This window comes from Phoca vitulina, unplaced genomic scaffold, assembly GCF_004348235.1.
Source record: "Phoca vitulina isolate PV1807 unplaced genomic scaffold, GSC_HSeal_1.0 scaffold40, whole genome shotgun sequence".
NCBI lineage: Eukaryota > Metazoa > Chordata > Mammalia > Carnivora > Phocidae > Phoca > Phoca vitulina.
The window spans coordinates 22,544,605-22,569,625 of NW_022589743.1; the positions used below are offsets into that span (position 1 = coordinate 22,544,605).

Consider the following 25,021-nt stretch of genomic DNA (forward strand, 5'->3'; position numbering starts at 1 on the left):
GTCGGCGTCACGTCGGCGTCGGCCACGTTCAGCGGAGACGGGAGCAAGATGGCGATTCCGGGCAGGCAGTGAGTGATCCGGGAGTTAGGGTCAGGCTGGGAATGGAAAATTACGGCGACTTTGTCTTTGGCCGAGGAGTAAAAGTGCGCTGGAAGTGAAGGGGCTTGTGTCGTCAGGGATAGAGACGGGAAAAAGCGAGAGATCCTGAGGAATATATTCCCCTCCCCCACACATTTTCCAGGATGGAAGCCCGAAGTTTGAGGGAGAAACTTGTGAGGAAATAAAGGAAGTTAGGCTGAGGGGCAGAGAGCGAGACTTTTCTATTTTCCAAAAGCTCGGTCTGAGGCCCCTCAGTCTTGCTTCCTACCCCGCGCTTGAGTTTCTCCCTGGTTGGATGCTTTCATGGGCAATGAGAAGAGAGACTTCCTGGCTTCCTTAGAGGGCCTTGTTCTTGGCTGCTCAAGTTCTGATTCCCGCCCTCCCTTCTTGTTTTAGGAATGTTGTGCTGAGAAGCCACAGAAAAGGGTAGGCATATAGGGAATTGGGGTATACATTGCCGCAAGAGAGACAAATGTTGTGTGTTCTTAGAAGTTTTACCTTCGGTGTGTAATCTTTACTTCCCATGATCTCGGCATTTTAAAGGCCAAAACGTAAGAAACCAAATGAGTTGGGTCTGATGATCGTTCTCTGAGATGCTCCAAGACAGAGCAGATGAGCTCAATAGGGTGTAATGGGCATTTGTCCCATGGCTACTTGGATTTCTCAGTTAATGTGTCTTATAAAAATTTTTCGTGGGTGACATAATCCAGTAACTTATTTAAAACTATGTAAGTACCCAGTAGGGACAAAGAAAAAATAGCTATTTTCTTGTTCGACCACACGGATAATTTAGAGTGGTTTCTAATTTTTAGTGGGCACAAACTGAGCTTTCCACTAACATGTTCTTTCTAAAACATTACTATTATTATTTCACCATCCAAAACATTTCTGAAGTCTTCAATTACTTCTTTGATTAAAATGGTATTTGAGTTTGGCCCTTGCCTGCAAATAATTGCTTAAAAGTAATACTTATAAAATCTTAATGGACATTAGAATTTTGAGATCACTGAAAAGCAGAAACAATGTTTGTTATGTGTTCATAAGCTATATGACATGTTTTGACTTGGTAGCTTCATCTGGAAGAGGTAGTGAATGTATTATTTTTTAACATTTAAATATAATGGTGTAATTTCTATTTCAAAAAAAAAAAAATGCAGGTATGGGCTTATTTTGCCAAAGAAAGCACAGCAGTTGCACCCTGTTTTGCAAAAACCATCAGTGTTTGGGAATGATTCTGATGATGATGATGAGGTAAGGGAACCTATGTTTTTCTATTGCATTGTTGGAAATATAATTTTTTAAATTGAACTTGTGAATTTGATGTCTTTGCTTGCCTTAGTTATTTGTCATTACAGTGTTATCTGGAGTATATTATAATTTACAGAATTATCAAAAGGAGTATTTAAAGAAAGATTTCTCACTGATTTTTTTTTTCTTCTTAAGTGGTACGTGGGTAATCTAAGATTTTTTTTTTTGAAGTTGTGAATTTCAGTTATTTCTAAGCAGTTATACAAAGTTGTTTTAGATAGCTAATACTGATGTGACAAAATTGTTAGTGTAAAGATCCCTGAAAATGAGCTATTAAGATGTCACCAATTGCCTAGAAATTTTTATTAGCAAAGTAGTATCTTCTAAGACTACTTTTGTGGTTATTAATTGTCTGCTAAATGTAATTGCTTATAATTATGGTAGTGCTTGAAGTTACCATTGATAGTACTACAGTAATATCTAATATGAATATTTTCTATTTTAGCAGCCAAAACAATGTTTTCCTGTGAAACATAGGGAATTGGGGTATACATTGCCGCAAGAGAGACAAATGTTGTGTGTTCTTGGAAATTTTACCTTATAGCAGAAACAACCCCAAATGTATGCTTATCTAATACTTGAGTAATTTTCTGTATTTCTAAAAGAGTTTTGCATCTGTTAATCTGGTACTTCCTTTGTTCTGGAAGAAAGATAGCTTCTCTTTCAGTTTTTACTAATTTTATAATGGCATAGGTAGGTTATTGAACATATTTGATACTTCTTTGCTTTTTGCTTTCCTTCTTTTGAAGAAATTGGCTCGAGATGCAGTCTACTTCCCTGTATTCTGCCCCAGACCACTATCACGTTATGATTTTGATTTGCATTTCCCCAGTGGCCAGTGATGTTGGCCATTTATGTATCATCTTTGGAGAAATGTCTATTCATTTGCCTGTTTTAAAATCGGATTATTTGTCCTTTTACAAGTTGTAAAATTTCTTTATATATTCTAGATACAAGTCCCTTATTAGATATAATTTGTAAATATTTTCTCCCATTCTGTGCGTTGTCTTTACTTTCTTGATAATATCCTTTGAAGCACAAAAATTCAATTTTGAGAAAGTCTATTTTTTTTTCATAGGTTACTACGCTTTGGTGTCTTACCTAAGAAACCACTGCTTAATCCAGTGTCACAAAGATTTGCGCCTGTGTTGTAGTTTTACCTCTTAAATTTAGGTCTGTGATCCATTTTGAGTTAATTTTTGTATAGGGTATGGGGTAGGGGTCCTACTTTATTATTTGCATAGGGATATCCAGTTGTCCCAACATCCCATTTGTTGAAGACTATTCTCCATTGAACTGACAGCACCCTCGTCATTTGTTTTAAATATAAATATTTATTTTTTTAAAATCACCTACCGTGGACATGCTTACTCTGTAGTTTCATATCCTGGCATCCCATGTAATAACAAAGCGAAATATTTGAGAAGGATGGGTGTACACAAGTGAACTAGAAAGTTTACGCACATTATTGCTCTTTCTTTTCCATTGTGAAATGAGGCTGGTGGACAGTGGATACACTAGAGCTAGAAAACCTAGGGCTAGGCCATTTTGCTTTTTCTTCCTTCCGTCTGTCCCTCCTTCCCTCCCTCCCTTCCTTCCTTCTCCCCTTCTTTTACATACAGGGACTTTAATGCAGAGAATTGGCTACATAAGTAATAGAAGACTTAAGAAGCCAAAAGGAGGATGGTGAAGCAGCCCAGAGATCAGCAGTAGTAAGAGCAAGTAGTGATAAATGGAGGGATACAGGTAGGATATAGGTCTTGGTGGCCAAGGGATAGGGTTACCTGGGAACTAGTCTTCCAGATGGAGCTGAAGGCACTGGAAACATTAATGTCTTAAGTAGGTAGAGAAAAAAGCAGAGAGGAATACTTTTATTCCCTTTCTCCCACCTTCCAATATATCATCTTTGTTTTCCACTGGTAGAGCTCAGCCAGAAGCCAACTGACAAGAAAGCTGCAGCTTAGTTCTTAATGAACAAAACTGTTTTTTAGTGTAGTATAACGTCTTACCAATAAAAAGATCAGTCTGATGAATTCCAGCTTATTTTCATACTGAGAAGTAAATTCTTTAGTTAAGTGTATTTAAATATTTGAGGTTTGAATACAAAACCTCTTATTTAAAAATTAATCAACAATTTAAGCAACAGTAAAATTATTGGTGCTTTGGAAAATATAGAGAAAGATATTTTATGGTTCTCTTCCTAAAGAGGGCATTATATACAAGGAGAAGAGCTGCTACAAAGCAAATCCATTGTTATTTACAGCAGTTCAGAAGCATTTAAGAACCCAAATTTAAGATCAGACTTTTCTTCCAGTGGTCCAGCAGATGGGGCCCTAGCAAATGAATTCAATTTTAATATGTGCTTATATTCAGAGTAAGTTTAAAAGTGGGAAAGTGGTATTTAAATAGTTCCTCTTTTAAAAATTATCAGAACTTAATAGAAATAATTAGTTTTGGGGCACCTGGGTGGCTCAGGTCATGATGCCAGGGTCCTGGGATCGAGCCCTGCATCAGGCTCCCTGCTCAGCTGGAAGCCTGCTTCTCCCTCTCCCACTCCCCCTGCTTGTGCTCCTGCTCTCTCTGTCAAATAAATAAATAAAATCTTTTTTTTTTTTTTAAAGATTTTATTTATTTGACAGAGAGAGACACAGCGAGAGAGGGAACACAAGCAGGGAGAGTGGGAGAGGGAGAAGCAGGCTTCCCGCTGAGCAGGGAGCCCAACACAGGGCTCGATCCCAGGACTCTGGGACCATGACCTGAGCCGAAGGCAGACGCTTAACGACTGAGCCACCCAGGCACCCTAATAAATAAAATCTTTTAAAAAAGAAAAAGAAATAGTTTGTTCAAAGGTAGAGGAGATGGGAGTTTTTACCCTATGTGAGTAAGAGGTTTATATTGTATCCAAATGCTGCTGTCTAATCATAAGTGTTTGAGTGGTTTTGCTATGATAGTAATGTGTTTATTCCATTTTTTCCAGTGTATCCTCTTCCAGTCTCATTGCCACCACCCTCATTACTTAGATTATTTTAATAGCTTTGTAACTAGTTTCCTTATCATCTGTCCCGTTAAATTAATTTGAAATAATGTTGACAAGATTGATATTTTTCAAGCACAGTTCTATTCACTTGTAACTCCCTTGCTTTTGAACCTAATTGTATTTAAAATCCAAATTGCTAGTCCTGACATTGAAAGCCTTCACTATGCTTTGGCTTCAAAATGCTTATTAGCATTTTTTCCTAACTGTGCTCCTCTGTGCAGAGTGTAGTTTTTCGCAACTCAGCTTTTCATCACACTAGACGTCTCCCCATTCTTCAAAGCCCATTGCAGAAGCTGCTTCCTTCATTTTCCCCAGTGGAAGCAATCTCATCCTTTTTCTGTCACTCTCCTTTTCTTAGCACTTAGCTTTTTATACCTTGTGTTGTAAGTTATTTTCATACACGTCTTGTCACTGTACTAGAGTATGAGCTCTATGAGTTAGGATCTGGATATCTATGCTGATACGTGTACTACGAGTAAAATTAGTATTTACTCGGGTGTTTTAGTTGTCTGTATTGTAAAGAGCCAGGTAATAGATGTTTGGGCTTTGCAGGCCAGCTATTGAACTTTGCTCTCACGGTGTGAAAGCCTCCTTTAGACAATATGTAAATGAATGAGCATGACTAATTAATGTATTCTAATAAAACTTCATTTACAAAAAGAGAGGGGGCTAGATTTGGCTGCAACTTGCTGACCCGTGGTCTACACAGTTCTCAGAAGTACTTGTGATAACCAGTAGTGTTTCACACAGTTCTCAGAAGTACTTGTGATAACCAGTAGTGTTTCACAAATGTTACAAGATGGTCAGTGACTAAAATAGATGTTGTATGACAGGTTAAATGAGGAACTTCCTTTTAGATAGTTCTCACTACTAAATGCTTGCTCATTTTGCAGAGCACAGTGACTTTTCCCTTTAATTGTGGCAATTGAAATGCTTATTTCTAGACAGTATTCTTGTAAGATCCTATTTTGCACAGTAATTCATAATGCTATGAAGAAGTATGATCAATACAACCTGAAAGTTGATGCAGTTTTGTGTCTTTATCCAAAAGCAACAATTTTCAGGTTGGATAAAGATACAGGACTCTTTGATCTCTTCACAGAAGTATTAAATTAAACTAGATAGCAAATGTTTATTAACTTAGTTTTTCATAAATGTATCAAAAATGTCAGAAAATGGTGGATGATAATAAATTGCACTTTGAGTCTCTCAGAAGCCATGGTATAGTCCTTTTATAGGTTAAGCATTCATTTTCGTAAGATGTAAAGCATTTATGAAAACACGAATACTCAGAAAAATGAGGAAAACACATTTATAGACAAATGTAGAAGAAATAGAAATATCTGATAGACCTTAAAGATATTTCATCATAGTATATTTAAGAAATGTAAATTAGGCCAACAGTGAGCTGCCATTTTTACTATATTAGCGAATACTTTTAGAAAATGGTAATGGCAAGGTTTTGGTGAAATGGGCGCTCACACTTGTGTTAGTGTAAATTGATGCCCCTTTTTGGAAAGTGGTTTTGCAATTTGTATCAATCCTTTAAAAGTTAAGTGTATCAATCAAAGAATAACTGCCTGTATTTTCCCTTCTAAAATTCTCTCTTAAAATTATCAGAAATTTGTATTAAAGATTCATAGGTATTCAAAAATCTTTGTTTATGAAAGCAAAAATTTAGAACCAGTCCAGCTTTCTACAATAAAAGTATGGCTAGGGGCGCCTGGGTGGCTCAGTTGTTAAGCGTCTGCCTTCGGCTCAGGTCATGATCCCAGGGTCCTGGGATCAAGCCTGCATCGGTCTCCCTACTCAGCAGTAAGCCTGCTTCTTCCACTCCCCCTACTTGTGTTCCCTCTCTCGCTGTGTCTCTCTCTGTCAAATCAATAAATAAAATCTTGAAAAAAAAAAGTATGGCTAAGTGTGGTGTGATATATGTACAAAATCGTTATAGATAAAATCAAAGGAAAAAAGAATGCATTTCAGAATATTAATGGTAGTTGTCTTTGTGTAGTGTACTAATGAATGGTTGTTTTTTACATATTTATGTGGTTTCCAAATTTTCCACAATAGTTTCATAATTGAAAAAATATATTTAAAAAAAATTAATGGTGAATTTGATAAGCATTTCCCATAAGATACTTAGATTTTAAATCATGTTAAAATATAAAAGGAAATAACACATTTCATCTGATAGAAGGCATAATGAGACAGTGAGTATTAGAACTACTTAAAAGCATGAAGTAAGGTGAAATAAGCAGAATACAAAATTGAATATATATGGTTATAGAAAGCTATACGTGCATATATAAATAGAAAAATAAATGAGGGGCGCCTGGGTGACTCAGTCGGTTAAGCGTCTGCCTTCAGCTCAGGTCTTGATCTCAGGGTCCTGGGATCAAGCCCCGCATCATCGGGCTCCCTGCTCAGCAGGGAGTCTGCTTCACCCTCTCTCTGTCTCCTCCCCCCTGCTCATGCTCTGTCTCTCTCTCTCTCAAATAAATAAAATCTTTTTTAAAAAAAAAAAGTAAAATAAATGAAACCCGTTATTTTTTTGAATGACGGCACGTGTTTTTTTTATTTTAAAAAAAATCATACATATTATTATTGTAATTTCGAAGAACAGAAGGAAATGAGTGCTTTAAAAAAAGATATCCATATGGGGCGCCTGGGTGGCTCAGTTGGTTAAGCGACTGCCTTCGGCTCAGGTCATGATCCTGGAGTCCCGGGATCGAGTCCCACATCGGGCTCCCTGCTCAGCGGGGAGTCTGCTTCTCCCTCTGATCCTCCCCCTCTCATGCTTTTTGTCTCCCATTCTCTCTCAGATAAATAAATAAAATCTTTAAAAATAAAAATAAAAATAAAAATAAAAAAAGATACCCATAATTGTATATTCTTGGAGTTAGAAACATTAGTAACTGGGTTACGTAGTACACTTTCAGTGCTTTCACTATTTTTTAATCTTTCTCCACTTTAATTCCAATTTTTCAAAAGCATTTTCTAGAAAAGTAGTCTTCATAGGTCTGTATGAAGAAGCTAATCTTATTTTACTTGAAAGCCGGTTTGGTTTGCTAATGGTAAGAAAAAGTTAAAATATTAATCTATCTCAACATAATAGTACATCTGAACTAATAAAGTTTCAATTGTGGTTTTTCATCAGTTATAATCATAATTTTCTATTTCTCTAGTTATAGTCTGGTATAGCTAAAATGACAGTTTTATGTAAACATGACAAAGCATATTGTGTATGAAAATGGCAGGAAATTTATATTATTTTAATGATGACTAAGAATTTTTTACACTTTTCTCATACTACTAAAATGAATTTCTGGTAAATTCATGATACTGAATATATCTAGCAGCAATATAGGCAGTGAGGGATTTAAAGTAGTTGTGCAGTTTTGCTAAAAATGCATCCCTAGACTTGCTGTCTACAAGTGAAACAGAAGCATAAGAAAATGCAAGAGGACTGGGCGCCTGGGTGGCTCAGTCAATTAAGCATCTGCCTTTGGCTCAGGTCATGATCCCAGGGTCCTGGGATCGAGCCCCGTGTTGGGCTCCCTGCTTGGCAGGGAGCCTGCTTCTCCCTCTCTTCCCCATTTGCGCTGTCTCTCACTATCTCTGTCACTATCTCTGTCTCTCTCAAATAAATAAATAAAATCTTAAAAAAAAAGAAAATGCAAGAGGAGAGAAAAAGACAGCATTAAATGATGGCATTCTGTTAGCAGTGGGAGAGATGACAATTCTATTATTTATATTTTAAGTAAGCTCTTCCCCCATTGTGGGCTTAGATCAAGAGTCCCTAGGTCAAGAGTCACATGCTCTACTGACTGAGCCAGCCAGGTGCCCTGAGAATTTTCTATTCTTATTTTATCTTCCGGTAGGATGGGAACATTAGAGAAGTAGCTGAGAGAACCCAGATGATGAAGATGAGATGGAGCAGGAATTTTTTTTTACCTTTTTTAGGAAGGAAATGATGGTATTAATCATGAGTCCTTGTAGATGTGTAAAATTGATTTGTGAATCTATGTTTAAATCTATGCATTTTTAGCCAGATTTACTTATGTTGGCACATGGGCGACTTTTTAAAAATCTTTGGTCTGAGATATAATGCATAAGCATTATTGTATTTTCTAACTTCAGAGTTTTTCGTTTTGTTTTATAATTTCTGTCTCTTTATTGGTATTCTGTTTGATGAGACATTGTTCTCAGACTTCAGTTCTTTAGATGTGGTTTCCTTTATTCTTTGAACGCATTCTGTGTATGGATCATTCTTGTTTCTTTGCATGTATCTTTATTTTTGGTTGGGAACTGCAAGTTTAAAATACTACAGTGTGGCAACTCTGGAAACCAGAGCCTTTCCTCTTTCCAAGGTTTATTGGTTTTTTGTTTCTGTTGTTGTTGTTGTTTGCTGTTTTTTTGTTGTTTTTGTTTTTTATGTAGTGACTTTTCTGAACTAATTCTTAAGGTTTATATATTTTTTGTTGTGTGTGGCCACTGAAGGCGTTGCTTGGTTAGCTTAGTGGTTAGCTAATGATTTGACAGAGATTTCTTTAAATACTTTTAACTAATAAGTCTCCAGTCTGCCCAGGGACTCTGTATGCATGTTGGGCCTGTCTACAGGATACCACCAGGCATTTTACAACTTTGCCTTAGCCTTCACTTCTTGTTTCTGCAGAGCCTCAGGGTCAGTTGTGAGAGCTAAGGACCTCCTCAGGTCTTTCCTGATCAGGCACAGATGTCTTTGTATGCATGTGGACTTCATGATCCCTCAGAATATGGGGGAGCTTTCAAAGCCCCCTATTGAACATCTTATTTCTCAACTCTTCTTCTTAAGCTTCTTGGTTAGCCTATTGTTTTCCCCAACTGTTAAAACTGTTATGCACTGCTGCAGGCAGCCCTGATGTTCAGCAATTGTCTATGATTGTTTTTGACAGACACCCCCAGGGAAAAGGCTGTTTTACTTTGGCGCTCTGTCAAGTCAAATAAAGGCAGCCCCGTGAGTGGTGTGTCTTCAGGGAACCACCAGACAGGTCCAATAATAATTCTCTGGGATAGGGGTTTTGAAGGATCTCTAACCCCATTCTGCCTTCTCTCGTGGCTGCTAGACTGCTGGTTTCTGCCGTGATTGTGGGCTGTTGTTTTTAGGCTACCATGGCACTAGGGAGGGGATGATGGAAATAGGGAAAGTAAAGTGTCACAGAGTTCTTACTGAGATTCAGCTGTTCTTGAATAAATGCTCCCTAGACTCTTTTAAGCTGTTAGTTAATTTCCAGAGTTCTGAAAAAACTGATTCTGACATTTTTTTGCCAGTGTTAAAAAGAAAAGTTTTGTTGGTCCATACTCTGCCATTTTCAGTGACTTCCTAGGTTATCTTTGAAGCCTCTCCAGTACATTTTTGCACACTTCAGAGAGTCATCTTACTGGTTTTAAAATCACTATTGACTTCCCATTGCTCTTGGGATGGAGACCAGAATCCTTAGTTTTGACCTGCAAAGTCATTCATTGTCTTGCTATTCTTTTCATCCTCTTTTCCACTATCCTGCCCTATTTGATTCTTTAAAATTGCCTTGGGTTGGGTGGGATCGAGCCCCGCATCGTGTCTCTCTCTCTCAAATGAATGAATAAATAAATAAATAAATGCCTTAGGTCACGTAAGTGAATTTTAGTATCACCTTCAGGTACACGTAGAAAAAACTAGGAATTTCTATTGGACTTGATTGGTTTTATAGGTTAGCTTAGAAGAGAATTGATATTTTGATATTTTAGTCTTTTCATTTATGAAGATAGTATATGTCTTTATTTGTTCAGGTGTTTTATATAGCCTTTAGTACAATTGGAAAATTTCTTTGATTAAGGTCACACGCATCTTTTATTAGATTTATGTAGGTATCTTATAGCCCTTGTTGTTACTGTGTAAGGGAATTTTTTGTGAGTTATTACTAGTACCTATGAGTGCTTCTGGTTTTTTTGTGGATTTAATTCTAGTTCCTATATAGATCTCATAGCTTGATGATTTCTTTTGAGTTTGTCTCTTTTTAGTTCTTTTCACTGGTATTTCTTATTCTTCTGTGATTATGTGTGTGCGTGTTATTGCAGTCCATAGAAACTACAATATAGTGCTAAATAGAAAACAATGATAGAAACATTCTTGTTACACATCTGACTTTAATGGGAGTTGTTTATAAAGTTTTATAATTGTGATGTTCGAGCTGTAAGTTTTTGGTACTGTTTCTAGTTTACTAAGAATTTTTATTATAAATAAGTATTAAATTTTAATCTTTTTAGCATCGATTAACATGAATTTATTTTTTATTATTTCTCTAGTTTTTTGAAGTTAAGCCATCCTTGTATTCCTAGAATATTTGATTTGTTTTTTATCTGATTTGGTACACTCGGTAGTCTTTTTACCAGTGCATTCCATTTCTGAGGTCTTTGGCTTAATTTCATTGTTGAGTAGTTTTTCAGCATATGCTCATAGGGGCATTGTTTCCTAAGTTCTTAATTATTAAGGAATAATTGCTTATTGCTTTTATCACGTAAGTATTTGAATGGGTGTACTATTGCTAGAATAACAATTTATTTCAAAACCCTGTAGACATTAGTCATTTTCCCTGATAATTGAATGTTCTTGTGAGGAAGTACAATACCGTATTTTTTTTTTTTTAAGTCTCTCTTCTAGATGACTTACTTTTTTATTGGCTTGGACAACTAGTGGGTATTTTCTTTTTATTCTTTAAGTTCAGTGTGTTTTGGTGCAAATTATTTTGAAATATTTTTTCCTGGAATGAATTGTCGCTTTTTATCTAAATACCTAGTTTTTTCTTCATTTCACAGAAATTTGCTGTCATTGTATCAGAATACTTTTTCTGATCCATTTGCTAGGTTCTTTTGGGAGGATCATCTTTGTGTTTCATATTGTTGTGCATTTATTCATTATTTCACTCAAATATTTAGTGATTCCTGTTCTGGGCCAGTGAAAGAAAACAAAGCCATGCCCTGTGGCACTTACATTCTAGTGGGAGGAAGAGAGGTGATAAATAGTTAATCAGATAAGTAAATTACATGTTAATTTAGAAGGTGACAAGGACCAAGAAAAAATAAAGCCAGGTAGGATAAGAGAGTTAAACAGATATTTGGGGAAATGACTCAATTTTTGTCTTTTTTCTCTGAATTAACCATTATTATCTTAAACCTTTGTGAGTATTGCAGTTATGTCTTTCCTGTTTTTTGCTGTTTCTAATTTATTTATTATCTCTAATAATTGTTTCAGTCCTTAATAGGTTTTCTTAGCTCTGCAGTCTCCCTTTCCATCCCTTTTATTGTTTTATTATCTGACCATTAACTCATTTGATTTCATTTGTGGTCTTATTTTGAAGGAATTTGACAGGAAAGAGAGAGAAGAGATGGAGACGATAACTTGAAGGAATAATAGTAGAGTTGGTAGAATTTTCCTTTTTGTTGTTTTCTTAGGATAGAGATGATTTATGCATGTTTAAGCTGGAAGGGAAGAAGCTAAAGGAAAAGAAGAGATTATACAGCTAAGATAACAAGAAGTAAATTGGTCTATTATCACACAGAGTACCTAGGTAATAATAAGATTTTTGAATCCAGAAGATCTGCCTGATTCCAAAGTCCATGCTTTTAAACATTATAATGTACTCCCTTTGAGAGGTAGGTTGTTTATAATGGAATTTTAAAAATTTGAGAGAATGGATTTCAGAAGCAACAGAAAAGAGGTTAGTTGGGGGACTGGCAGAGATAAGAGACTTCAAAGAGTTCATCCTGTTTACTAGTTGGAAAAGGAATACAAATAGAAGTTATGTTGAGACATGGTTTTTACCATATGAAATTACATAGTTCTGTCTTCCGGTGACTTAGGAATATTTTGAGTAGATGGGGCTTAATTTTCAACAAAGTGGGTATCCAGTTGTCCAGAATATTTTTTTGAAGAGTCTCTTCCAAGGGTTTTCAGTGGCTGTATCACTACTTCCAGAGGAGCACTAGGAAATTTTTGGAGTGGCTTTTGCTTATTGATGATTTTGAGAGTATTACACCAGTTTTTGATGTGGGCCAGGGGATGTAGATATTCTGCATCTCATGAACCCCATCCATATAGGTAAGATCCCTCTGAACATTTATATAAATGAAAAACTGTTTATAATTTTGTGAGGCTAGGCTGAAGTTCTTTTTGCACATAAACACAAAATATGTTTTATACATTTTATTTTTATTAAATTTTCATAAAATAAAATTTTAAATACTTTTTAAAAAGTATTGTTTTTGCATGGCAAAATGAATGCTAAAATTTCCCCTAATATGACCGTCTTGTAGATCGAGGGAAGATTATATCTTATTTTGTTTAGAACTTTACTGGGGGCGGGGGGAGGGAAGAACTTACAAAGAGTTCACCATTTAAGAAAATCAGGTCACTGTCACCAGTTCTGCAGTCAGCATTTGTATCTGTAGCATTAATGGTGATTACAGTGAGTCTACATGGTAGAATGATACTTTGATACTTACTGTTTTCTAATGTGCTTATGCATTTACGTATAGAAATACAGTTTATATTATTCCATTATAAGTTACTTCCCTTTATTCTTTATAGTTCTTTATGGATGTATATATGTGTATATCCAAAACTGCACAAAAAAGGAATATATATATAATTTTTATAAAAATTGTGTGTAGAAAGTTTATTATCTGTGTGTTTCATTTCAATATAGATAAAGGGCCTTATAAAAGAAGGGTATTGAGTATAATAGGACTGAGAACTGTTCTGTGCCTTTCCCAGTGATGTAAAATGGCTCATTTACTGTATTTTAAATTCCCATAAATATGTGGGTCTGTTTCTCTAGACTGTTCTGTTCCATTGATTTCTTTCTCTAATCCTGTTCCAGTGCAGTTTTATTTCAGTTACTCTAGCATTATAATCGGGTTTGATATATGGTAGGATAAAGAATAAGAAAAAATAGTATTTATTGAGCACTTGCTATCTGTTAGCCATTGCTCTTAAGTGTTTTATATGAATTAATTCATGTAATCATCACAATAACACTAAATATTACCATATTTTGTTAAACCTAAGATGCTTTGTTAGTGATGCTTTCTTGATTTCAGAAAGTGTCAGTGGAAAGTTTTCATTTGGAACATCATTATTGCCTCCTGGGTGACAGCTATTATTTTTAAGATGTCGTCAGTTTCTGAGACATTAAAATGTGAAAAAATATGTTGTAGAATCATTGAAATAGGATGTTGTCATCTTCATTTTACAGTTGAGGAAATGGGCAGAGAATTTAACTTGCCTAAGATCACATAGTTAATTGACTTCATAGCTCATATGCTTGGTTGGGATCTTTTAAATTTATTGTTATATTTTTCTCAGTATTTATTGCTGTTATATAGCAGTAGTTATGTTTGCTCTAGGTTCAAGGTAAATACCCTTTTTCAAATTGGAGAAGTTGCGCTTTGCTGTAGGTATATCATTTCTAAATCTTCTCGTTTACAAGTAATCCTGTCTACTGGGTCCATCTCTGCAGAGTTCTATCAAATGCTCCTCCCTGTGAGAGAATATACTTTCTGCCCTTGATACTAAGCTTATCCATGAGACTTGTTTAACCAGTGGAATGTGAGTGAAACTGATAAGCTGTATCTGAGCAGAAGCTTTCAGAGCCATCTCATGATTTAGCCATTGCTTTTCCGCCCTGCCACATGAATAACATGTTACAGATAGGGACTGCTTTCAGCCTGGAATGAAGACAGTATGGACCTGTAAGCCATCCATAATGGACACGTAGCATGAGCAAGAAATAAACCTTTGTGCTGTAAGCCATGAGATTTTGATGATGTTTGTTAACACAGGATAAATTAGTGGAAGTTGACCAATAATCTAGAATGCTAAAAATTTTTATTAGGCATTTGCATTGAATTTTATCACATTTTTTCAACATCTGTTACTACAGTGAATTACATTGGTAGATTTTTCTAAAGTGAAACCACTCTTTAAATACTAGAATAAACCCTCTTGGTCTTGGTGTATTTATTCTTTTATATGTGCAGCTGGGTTTTATTTTCTGTTTTTTTTATTGTGGCAAAATATACATAACATAAAATTTACCATTTAAACATTTATAGGTGCACCGTTAGGTATATTCACATTGTGGTGCAATCATCACCACTCCAGAACTTTATAAGTTGTAATATGGAGTCTCCTAGGGATCCCCAAGATCCTTTCATGAGGTCTGCAAAGTCAGACTATTTTTATAATAATAAAACATTATTTGCCCTTTTTTACTGTTGTTTTTCTCACAAGTGTACAGTGGGGTTTTCCAGAGGCTGCATTACAAATGAATTGCAACAAATTGAACACAGCAAATTTGAGAATCTAGCAATCTTTATTAAAGAGATGCACCAAAATATAAAACACTGGCACTCTTACTAAATTTATTTGTAAAGTACATTTATTTTTCATAAGAATGTTGTTAGCATGAATGGATTTATAGTTATTTTTCAGTGAATTAATAATAAAATTTTCTGTTTTAATATCTAATATGGTAAATATTGATAGGATGACCCATACAAGCAAGCAAAAGCTTTCTGGGTCCTCAGTAATTTTTAAAAGTATTTAAAAAGGTCCTGAGACCAAAATATTTAAGAACCTCTGCCTTAGAGTAGTTAACAGAGAGAATACGTTCTTTAAAATGCAAAGTGATATATTTGCATTTTGTCCTTGACTATTTGCATTTCTTTTTTTTTAATCTGTTCAGATATCTACTTTTCAACTAATGTTGGCCATTTATATTTTCCTAAGTAATCATTCATTTTTTTTCTAGGGATTCAAATCCTGTTGTAGAGAATTTCAATAATAGTTAAAATGTTTTCTAAAAATCTCGTCTGAATTGGTAATTCTGTCTCGTTTTTATTCCTGAAGTTTGTTTTCTCTCCTTTTGCCTTTAAGTTTGCCTATATCACTTATTACCTTTCTGAAGAATCAGCTTTTTGATTACTGATCATCCACTCTTTTAGTTTTCTATTATATTACTTTTTTGTTATTTCCTTGTAATCTTTTTTTTTTTTTTTAAGATTTTATTTTTAAGTAACCTCTACACCCAGCATGGGGCTCCAATTTAGAACCCTGAGATCAAGAGTCACATGCTCTACTGACTGAGCCAGCCCTGGGTCCCCTTGTAATCTTTCTTTATTCTTAGTCCGTTCTCTTTTAAATTCTTCGACTGCAAGTCATTTTTCTTTCCTAAGAAACTTATTAATGGCTATAAATGTTTCCACAGTCCTGCTTTGCATGTCACAAGCTTTGTTTTTTTAGTGACCTCATTTTTTTTTAGAAAATAGTTCATAATTTTTGTTTTGATCCTCTTTTTTTAATGCAAGAATCATTTAGAATTTATTGGTTTCTTTGCTGTTGGTTTCTTCATGCTGCTACTTTGTCTTGTACTTGAATAAGTATATTCTCAAGTAATTCTTTTAGAGTGTATCTGTGGGTAATAATATGAATCCTTGCAGACCTGCATATGTCTTTATTTTGCCTTCACACTTGAAAGATAGTTTAGTTACATATAGAATTCCAAGTTCAAAATTATTTTCCTAAAGGACTTTTAAATATCATACTTTTACTTTTATATCCACTCTGCAAATGGAAGTGTGTGGTATCAATCTAATTCTTTGTAAGTAATATGCACTCCAACTTCCTTTATCAGATGTTTTAGGATTTTTCTCTTTATCCTTGGTATTCTAAAATTTTACCAGGCTTACTCAAGTTCCTGTGTTCACTCTTTCCAACTAAGGGCAGAAATGAAATCTCTGTTATTTGCCTTTTCCATAAAAGGCAGTATATAGAGATCCACCCGAATTGCTGCTTCTAATGCAGAAACTGCAGTTAATCTTTCCGTCTTTTCCGGTTTTCTATCCCTTACCTCAGAATTTGTAGCATCCTGGGGACGGTTCCCACCTTTTCTAGCATTCAGTCTCTGTGGGCAGTTTGGTTTCTCGCCTTTTATCTTCCTCAAGTTTCCAGTCCATTAAAAGTACCCCTTCTTGTTTTCTAGCATGATTGTGGATTTCCTGTCTGTTATTTTGAGGGTTTGGATTAGGAGGAGGTGGAGGAGGCTGCAGCATGTATTAATTTGCCACCTTAAACCAGAAGCTTTGCATTGTTTTCCTAGCTTAAGATCTTGGGCAAATTGTTTAATCTCTCAGTTTCAGTTCCACATTAAAAACAACAACAACAAAAACCCTCTGTTTTATAATACGGTCTACTAAAAGTTTATTTTAAGGATTAGAGTGTACCTCAAATGCCTAGTGCAGTGTATGGCATAGAATAGATGTGTAATAAATAGTACCTGTATTGCTATGATATTAAATGCCTACTACAGTGCATGGCACAGAGTGGAAGTGTAATGAATGGTGCCCATGGGGCGCCTGGGTGGCCAGTCAGTAAGTGTCTGCCTTCGGCTCAGGTCATGATCCCGGGGTCCTGGGATTGAGCCCCGGATTGGGCTCCCTGCTCCGTGGGGAGCCTGCTTCTCCCTCTCCCACTCCCCCTGCTTGTGTTCCCTCTCTCGCTGTGTCTCTCTCTGTCAAATAAATAAATAAAATCTTTACAAAAAAAAAAAGAATGGTGCCCAGATTGCTGCAATAAAACTAATATCTTCTGTGTGTGCAGTAAAACTAAATCATTAATTGTTAGTCATCTGAAATTTTCTTGTGCTATCTCCATCCTATGTTGTGTTTGACAGTCATAATTTTGGTAGCCTGGCTTTTTAATAGAATCTTGATCTTCATGTTGGGTTGTGACCATTAGTTAAGGGCCATTATATTAGAAAAAAATCCATAAAGAAGGCAGTAATAACTGTATATTTTTGAATTGTTTTTTTGGTTGTATACAATCTTATTGTACCTTTTTTACTCATTTTTTTTTAACAGTTTCTAATTCGAAGATAGTAAAAGCTTTACTTCCAAATTTGCTATTAAATAACAAAATTAACTTTTTATTTTTCTGAAACCATACACAGCTTCCTCATCTATTGACAGGCTTTGTTATTGCCTATTCCAACTTTACCATAAAAAATCATTTAAAATTTTTATTCCTTTATTTTCATGTTGTGTTTCAGTGTATATAGTGAGACAAAAAGCAATAATCCCCCATCTCATTCTTGGATTTATCAAAAGCTTAAAATAAAATAGATCAGATCACTTTCTGGAACAAAATTACTTTATTAGTTTAGTAATAATTTGAGGTTACTTTAAAGATAAGAAGCAGCTTTTGGGAGAAGATTCATTTCCTGCCTTTGGGCTTTATCTGCAAGAACTACATCTTCAGTGTCAAGAGATTGTGTATTTATAACTGAACTCTAATAAAGTCTGTACTGGGGATGCTGCACACCTGACTTGGTCATTGTGATTATATATTAGGTGCCAAACTGTTGGTTGTCTTTAAAAAAAAAAATACATTGCCAAGTATATTTCACTGAAATCTGCCTGTGTGGGGAGGACAACAAGACCTTGACTGTTGATTATAAGCATGCTAGTTATTACCAACATAGTTAATGATGTCCCTTTGGAAAATAAGTTTGTGTTTCTAAGTGGAATAAAATGTAGTTTTTGTTTTATTAGTGAATCAAGTAATAATTGGAAGAGGTCATTAATTATAGTAAATACGTTTTCACTAAATCTTATAAAATATTTTCTACAACTCTTTGATGCAACAGAATATTAAAAACCGTGTTCTGAGTTTATTTTCCTTAAATCTGTATCTTGCAGAGTGTTAAAGAACTGTACCTTTTTTTATGAGCAGTCCAAAATTACCCTCCTTTAAACACACTTTTTATGCTTCTCCCACTTTCTGCTGTCTTTTCATCATAGAGAAATTATCATACAAAACAGAAGATTATTTCAGAACTGCATCTTTCGTATTTTCGTATCTGTGTATGTCTTTCTGGAATGGAGACATCTCTTTGGCAGTGGAAAGAACTGTTACATACGCAGTAAACTTTTCAAACATACAGAGAATTGCTAGTCATACGCCTCATTTCAAGGTACAATTACATTATCAGCCTGACAAGGCTCTTTTCGTTAGTTTTCCTCTTCATCCCTAATCCCTTCTCCCATTCCCTTTTAAACATAGCCTGATTTGATAGATATGCTTGACTATGTGTCCTTTTATATGTGTTGTTTTGAGTGTGTGTGTTCTATATATGTAAATACCATTGTATTACAGATCTTTTTCAGTCAACACTGCATTGCAGTGTGTATACCTAGTTGATTCTAACTACAGAGTATGTGTGTGTGTCAACTTTATCTCATCCTGTTCCCTCAGAAATAAACATTAAAGTTACCCTCTGTTCCTCCTACCACAACAGCACTGTAAAAAGAAAAAAAAAAAACATTCTCATACATGTCCCACCAAAGAGTTCCTTTGGAGGATATATCCAGGAGTGAGATTTCTGAATCAGGGAGTATGTAGATAAATTTTTCACTAAGTACTGGCAAATACTTCCTAGAATAACTATACCAGTTTACATTCAATTTCATTTTGTTGGTGGTCACTATTTCTCCATTTTTTCACCAACACCTTATAATTTTTTCAATTCTTAGTTGTTTTATTTTGCACTTCATTGATTATTAATGAAGTTGAGTTATCTCTTCATGTGTTTATTAGGCATTCCTTATTCTGCAAATTTCTCATTCACAGCCACTGACCACTTCTCTGTTGTATTTCCTGTCTCTTTTATGATTTGTAAGAGTTCCTTATATATTTTAGATAGTAATCCCTTGCTGGTTTTAGAAATTGAAAGTCTTTCAGTCTGTTACTTTTTTTGTTGTCCTTACGGTAAAGACTGCTAATAATTCACCAAAATCTATTCTTCCCTTTTGTAGTAACAGTTAAAGCTGGGCACATAGCTGCTTAATTAGAGATTACATTTTTTAACTTTATCATTAGCTATTTGAGACCATGTGACTAATTTTGTCAATCAGATATAGGCAGAAGTATTATGTGCACTTCTACTTCAATAGTTCAAACGAAAATTTTTTGATGTGGACTTCTTTTTTTTCCTTATTATAAGTTGAAAGATGGTTGGGTTTATTGTTTCAGGCCTTGACCTAACTTTCTTCATACCCTAGAAGATAGCAGAGCAACAAGCTAGAAAGAGCTTAGGTTTCTGAACGACCATGTGGACTAAACAGTCGTCTTACCAAACTGAATTGCCTCGTGGAACAGTTATTTAAGAGCTATATAAACATAAGTCCAATATTCGAGAGCTAATGTGTTATTAAGCTTAGAATTGACTATAATGTAGTATCCTTTATGGGGCATAAATTCTCTCTTTTAAATGTAGTCAAATCAATTTCCCCCTATATGGTTTGTGCTTTGGAGGTCTTGTCTAAGTAGATATTCACTGCTCTGAAGCTACCAAGATATTCTCCTCTCTGCTATTGGATTTGTAATACCTTTTACGGGTATTACAGATATTATAGATCTTTAATCCATGTTGAGTTCACCTTTATACATGTTGTGAGGTAGGGATCCAACATTATTTTTCTTAGAATGGCACAGCTGTTTTCCAGTACCATCTATAAATAATGCATGCTTTTCCTACTGATTTATGGGCCATCTTTATCATGTCAAGTTCCCATATATCCCTGAATCTGCTGCAAAGCTCTCTTGTTTATTGTTATATGTTGCTATGGCAATTATACAGGTTTTTTTTATTATGGCTTAGTAGTAAATCTTACTATCTAGTAGGGTGAGTCCCTTTATACTTCTGTTTAAACTTGATTGAATTATTTTTAGATGTTCTTACATAGACATTATAGAATAAGTTTGTGAAATTTCTTGAAAACTAAAACAAAACCTGATTTCTACTGGACCTGTCTTGGATTTATAGATTAATCTTTAAGGAACTACCTGTAAGTGTGGTATAGTTCTTAATTCATTTAGACTTTTTTATGAGTTGATTTTTCACCCATTAACATTCTCTGCCTTACCTTTAAGTTAATTCCTAGATATTTTGTACAACTATTTTGAATGGTACTTTATTTTCCATTTGACTATTCTGGTACAGAGCAACGCTATTGATTTTGTAAGTTGGTTTCTTGTATCTGGCAGTCTTTCTAAACTCATTTACGGTAATAATTTGTCTACACCATCTGCTTCATCTCTCCTAATCCTTATTCCTTGGTTTCTCCCCTTCTCCCCCATTTTACTATATTAGCCACATCCTCCAATAATATGTTGAACAAAGCCTCAATGGACATCTTTTCTTATCTGTATCTTAAATGGGATGATTCTGAAGTTTTCCATTAAGTTTGATATATATTAGCTTTTAATATATAGGCTTTATCAAGTTAAGGAATTTTTCTTCTGTTCATAGTTTACTGGCAGTTTTTTAATAAATCATAAATATATATTAAAACTATCAGATGCCTTTTCTGAATCTATTGAAATAGTCATTTTCTCCTGTAGTCCATAATGTGATTACATTGATAGATTTTCAGATATTAAACCATTCTTGAATTTCTTGTGTAAATTGTTTTTGAGCAGGATGTGTTATTTTTAATACACTAACAGATTCAATTCACTAATTCTTCATTTAGGATTTTCAGGCATCTATGTTCATAAATGAAATGGGCTTTAGTTATTGTCTCAAAATGTGCCTGCAGAATTTAATTTATGGAGGTGACATTGACATGGAGAGGCCAGTGCATTGAAAGATTATTACAAGAGAAGGGAGCGTGCCACTCCACATAGGGACACGGGAAGCATCAGGTTTAGTCAGGAGGCAAAAGCAGGAGCAAGGGGAAAGGCAAGGTAGAGCAGGGGAAACACTTTAGAATTGGCTAGTTTGGATAATGTTGGCAGGCTCGGGAGTATAAAGGTGATCTCCAGTTGCTGGTACCTGACTGTTAGTGCTTAGGGCAGAGGAATAGTGTCTCCTGGAGTCTAAGAGCCAGGTAAAGGAGATGATTTGGAGTTTGGGCTCTAGGATGGTTTCCTGTGTAAAATAGGAAAGATACATCCTTGGGCTAACCCGTTGCTATCTCTCAGGAATTGGCCAGCCCTGGGAGAGATAGTTTATCCCTAGTCAGCGAGGTCACAAATGCCAGAGCATCAAGAATACAGAAAATAAGAAAATACAGTTCATGTAATTGGCCTTGTGATGGATGGATGCCAAATAGACAAATACAGACTCTAAGAAAACACAGACAGCTGTCTGTTCTTATTACTATCTAGTTTTGAAATCAAAATGATGCCATATAAAACATGTTAGATATTTCTCTTTGTATTCTATTATCTGTAACAAATTGTAGAAAACAGGGATTATAGTTGCTCCTTGAAAATTAGGGAGAATTCAGCTTGTATAACTATCAGGGTTTACGGCTCTTTGAGAGAGGATTTCTTTGTGGTTATTGGTCTGTTCGGATTTTTTTTTTTTTTTTTTTAAGATTTTATTTATTTGAGAGAAAGAACGAGCGGTGGGGAGGGGCAGAGGGAGGGAGAGAGAAGCAGATTCCCTGCCAAACAGGAATCCCCATGCGGGGCTTGATCTCAGGACTCGGAGATCTGAGCCACCCAGGTGCCCCTGGTCTGTTCAGATTCTTTAACCAATTTAAGAAAATGTATCCATTCTGTTTAGATTTTCAGATCTATTAAATAAGTATTATGATCTTTTGTAACATAATATTGTAAACATAAATACAGTATTATGACAGTACTTTTAAATCTTTCAACTATCATCACCTGTATCTCTTCACTTTTCTTGATTAATCTTGCCAGAAGTTTGTTTTATTAATCTTTTCAAAGAACCAGCATTTTATTTTATTTTTTTTTTTTTATTTTTTTATTTTTTAAAGATTTTATTTATTTATTTGAGACAGAGAGAATGAGAGAGAGAGAGAGCACATGAGAGGGGGGAGGGTCAGAGGGAGGAGCAGGCTCTCCGCCGAGCAGGGAGCCTGATGCGGGACTCGATCCAGGGACTCCAGGATCATGACCTGAGCCGAAGGCAGTCGCTTAACCAACTGAGCCACCCAGGCGCCCAAGAACCAGCATTTTATTTTATCCATCTTTGCATTCTGTGGATTTCTACTCTATTTGATTGATTTCTGCCCGTATCTTTTTTTTCCTTGTTTTTTTTTGAGTTACTCTATATTTTTTCAACTTGAGTTGAACTTTAATCTTTCTTATATAAGCATATAAATCTATAGATTTTGTTGAGTATTGTTTTAGTTGTCTCACAAATTTTGTTACATAGTATTTTTGTTGTACTTTTCTAATTATCTTGTAATTTCCTTTATAATTTCTTCCTTAACCTGAGAATTTAGAACTATGGCTTTTGAGTTTCTAGAATACAGGTGGAGGTTTTTGTTTGTTTGTTTTTATATTTTTGTTGCTTTTTTTTTTGTTACGAATTTCTAGTTTTATTGTTAGAACCAGAGAACATAGATTATATGATGTTTGTTTTGTGGCCAGCACATAGTTTTTGCAAATGCTTCTTGTGTCTTTGAAAAGCATATATACTTTCCACAGTATGTAAGTTCTCTATATCTTTGTTAGTTTGAACTTGTATTTTCTATAATTAATCTTTTCCTGTTGATCTATTAGTTTCAGAGCAGAATAAGTTAAAATTGCCATCTAAAATTGCTGATGTCTCTCTACTTCTGAGAGTTGTTGCTTTGTGCATGTATGTGTTTGTAACATTATTGCGAAGAAATTCACATGCCATAAAATGCAGTGGTTTTTAATATATTCACAGAGTTGTGCAGTCATTATTATTACCTAATTTTAGAACATTCTTTTTTTCTTTTTTTTTTAAAGATTTTATTTATTTATTTGACAGAGAGAGACAGCGAGAGAGGGAACACAAGCAGGGGGAGCGGGAGAGGGAGAAGCAGGCTTCCCGCCAAGCAGCGAGCCCGATGCAGGGCTCGATCCCAAGACCCTGGGATCATGACCTGAGCCGAAGGCAGACGCTTAACGACTGAGCCACCCAGGCGCCCTAATTTTAGAACATTCTTATTAGCCCAAAAAGAAACTTGTGCCCATTAGCAGTCACTCCCCATTCTCCCTTTCCCTAGACCCTGGAAACTATTAATTGACTTGCTATCTCCTATTCAGTGGGTTTACCCATTCTGGATTTCAAGTAAGTGGAATCATAATGTGTGGCCTTTTGTAGTCACAAAACATGGCTTCTTTGACATAGCATAATGCTTTCAGGGTTTATTTGTGTTGTAGCATTTATCAATACTTCTTTCCTTCTTATGGCCAAATGATATTCTATTGTGTGGATATACATACTATATTTTGTTTATCCATTCATCTTGATGGGCATTTGGGTTGTTTCCACTTTTTGGTTATTAAGAATAATACTCCTGTGAACATTCATGTACAGATTTTTGTATAGACATGTTTTCATTTTTCTTGAGTATATATCTAGCAGTGGAACTTCTGGGTTATATGTGTCTCTATGTTTACCTTTTGAGGTACTGCTAGATATTTTCCAAAGCTGCTACACCATTTTATTGTTCTGCCAGCAACATTTAAGGATTCCAGTTTCTCCATGTCCTCATCAACACTATGTTTTGTTTTGTTTTTTTAAAGATTTTATTTATTTATTTGAGAGAGAGAGAGAGAGCATGAGAGGGGGAGGGTCAGAGGGAGAAGCAGACTCCCTGCCGAGCAGAGAGCCTGATGCGGGACTCGATCCCGGGACTCCAGGATCATGACCTGAGCCGAAGGCAGTCGCTTAACCAACTGAGCCACCCAGGCACCCCAACACTATGTTTTATTTTAGCTGTTCTGGTGGGTGTGAAATGACATGTCATTGTGGTTTTGATTTGTATTTCTTTGATGACTAGTGATACTGAACATCTTCTCAAGTGCTTGTTGGCCATTTATATATCTTCTTCAGAGAAATGTCTATTCAAGTCTTGAAGTCCTTTGTCCATTTTTAAATTGGTTTTAGTCTTTTCACTGTTGAGTTGTAAGAATTTTTTATTCTGGATACAAATCCCTTACCATATATATGATTTGCAAATATTTTCTTCCATTCAGTGGGTTTTCACTTTCTTGATGATGTCCTTTGAAACACAACTATTTTTAATTTTGTTAAAATGTAATTTATGTCTTTTTTTTAATCGTTGCTTGTACTCTTGGTTTAGTATGTCTCACAAATTTTGTCATGTAGTGTGTAACCCATGGTCACAAAGATTTATTCCTGTGTTTTCTAAGTTTTATAGTTTTAGTGCTTATTTTTAGGTTATGATCCATTTGAGTTTTTCTGTATGGTGTGAGGTAAGTATCCAACTTCATTCTTTTGCGTGTGGGTATCTAGTTGTTCCAGCACCATTTATTGAAAAGACTGTTCTTTCCCCCATTGGATTGTCTTGGTGTTTTATTTATTGTAGAAGCATAAATGTTTATGTTTGCTAGTTCTTGATCTGTTTTTCCTTCAGTATATAATACAGTACCCTACTTTGTCCTTTATATTTGTTTTTGCCTTCAATTCTGGTTTTTTGGTATTTTTAATTTTCTAATTGCTGTGAAGCTCTTGGTTCATAGTTGTC

At 35.2% G+C, this 25,021-nt stretch overlaps 1 protein-coding gene across 2 annotated transcripts in view; it reads left to right on the top strand.

Moving 5' to 3' along the window:
- Positions 1-25,021, top strand: part of NSRP1 (nuclear speckle splicing regulatory protein 1) — a 53,888-nt gene continuing 28,867 nt past the window's right edge. Inside the window, exons 1-2 of one of the 2 annotated variants that reach the window (XM_032428648.1) lie at positions 1-68; positions 1,257-1,350. In XM_032428648.1, coding sequence (XP_032284539.1) covers positions 49-68; positions 1,257-1,350 — 114 coding nt within the window. In that variant the 5' untranslated portion in view covers positions 1-48. Of the gene's footprint in view, positions 69-448; positions 526-1,256; positions 1,351-25,021 lie in introns of those variants that run through there. The other variant, XM_032428649.1, reaches the window with a different exon arrangement.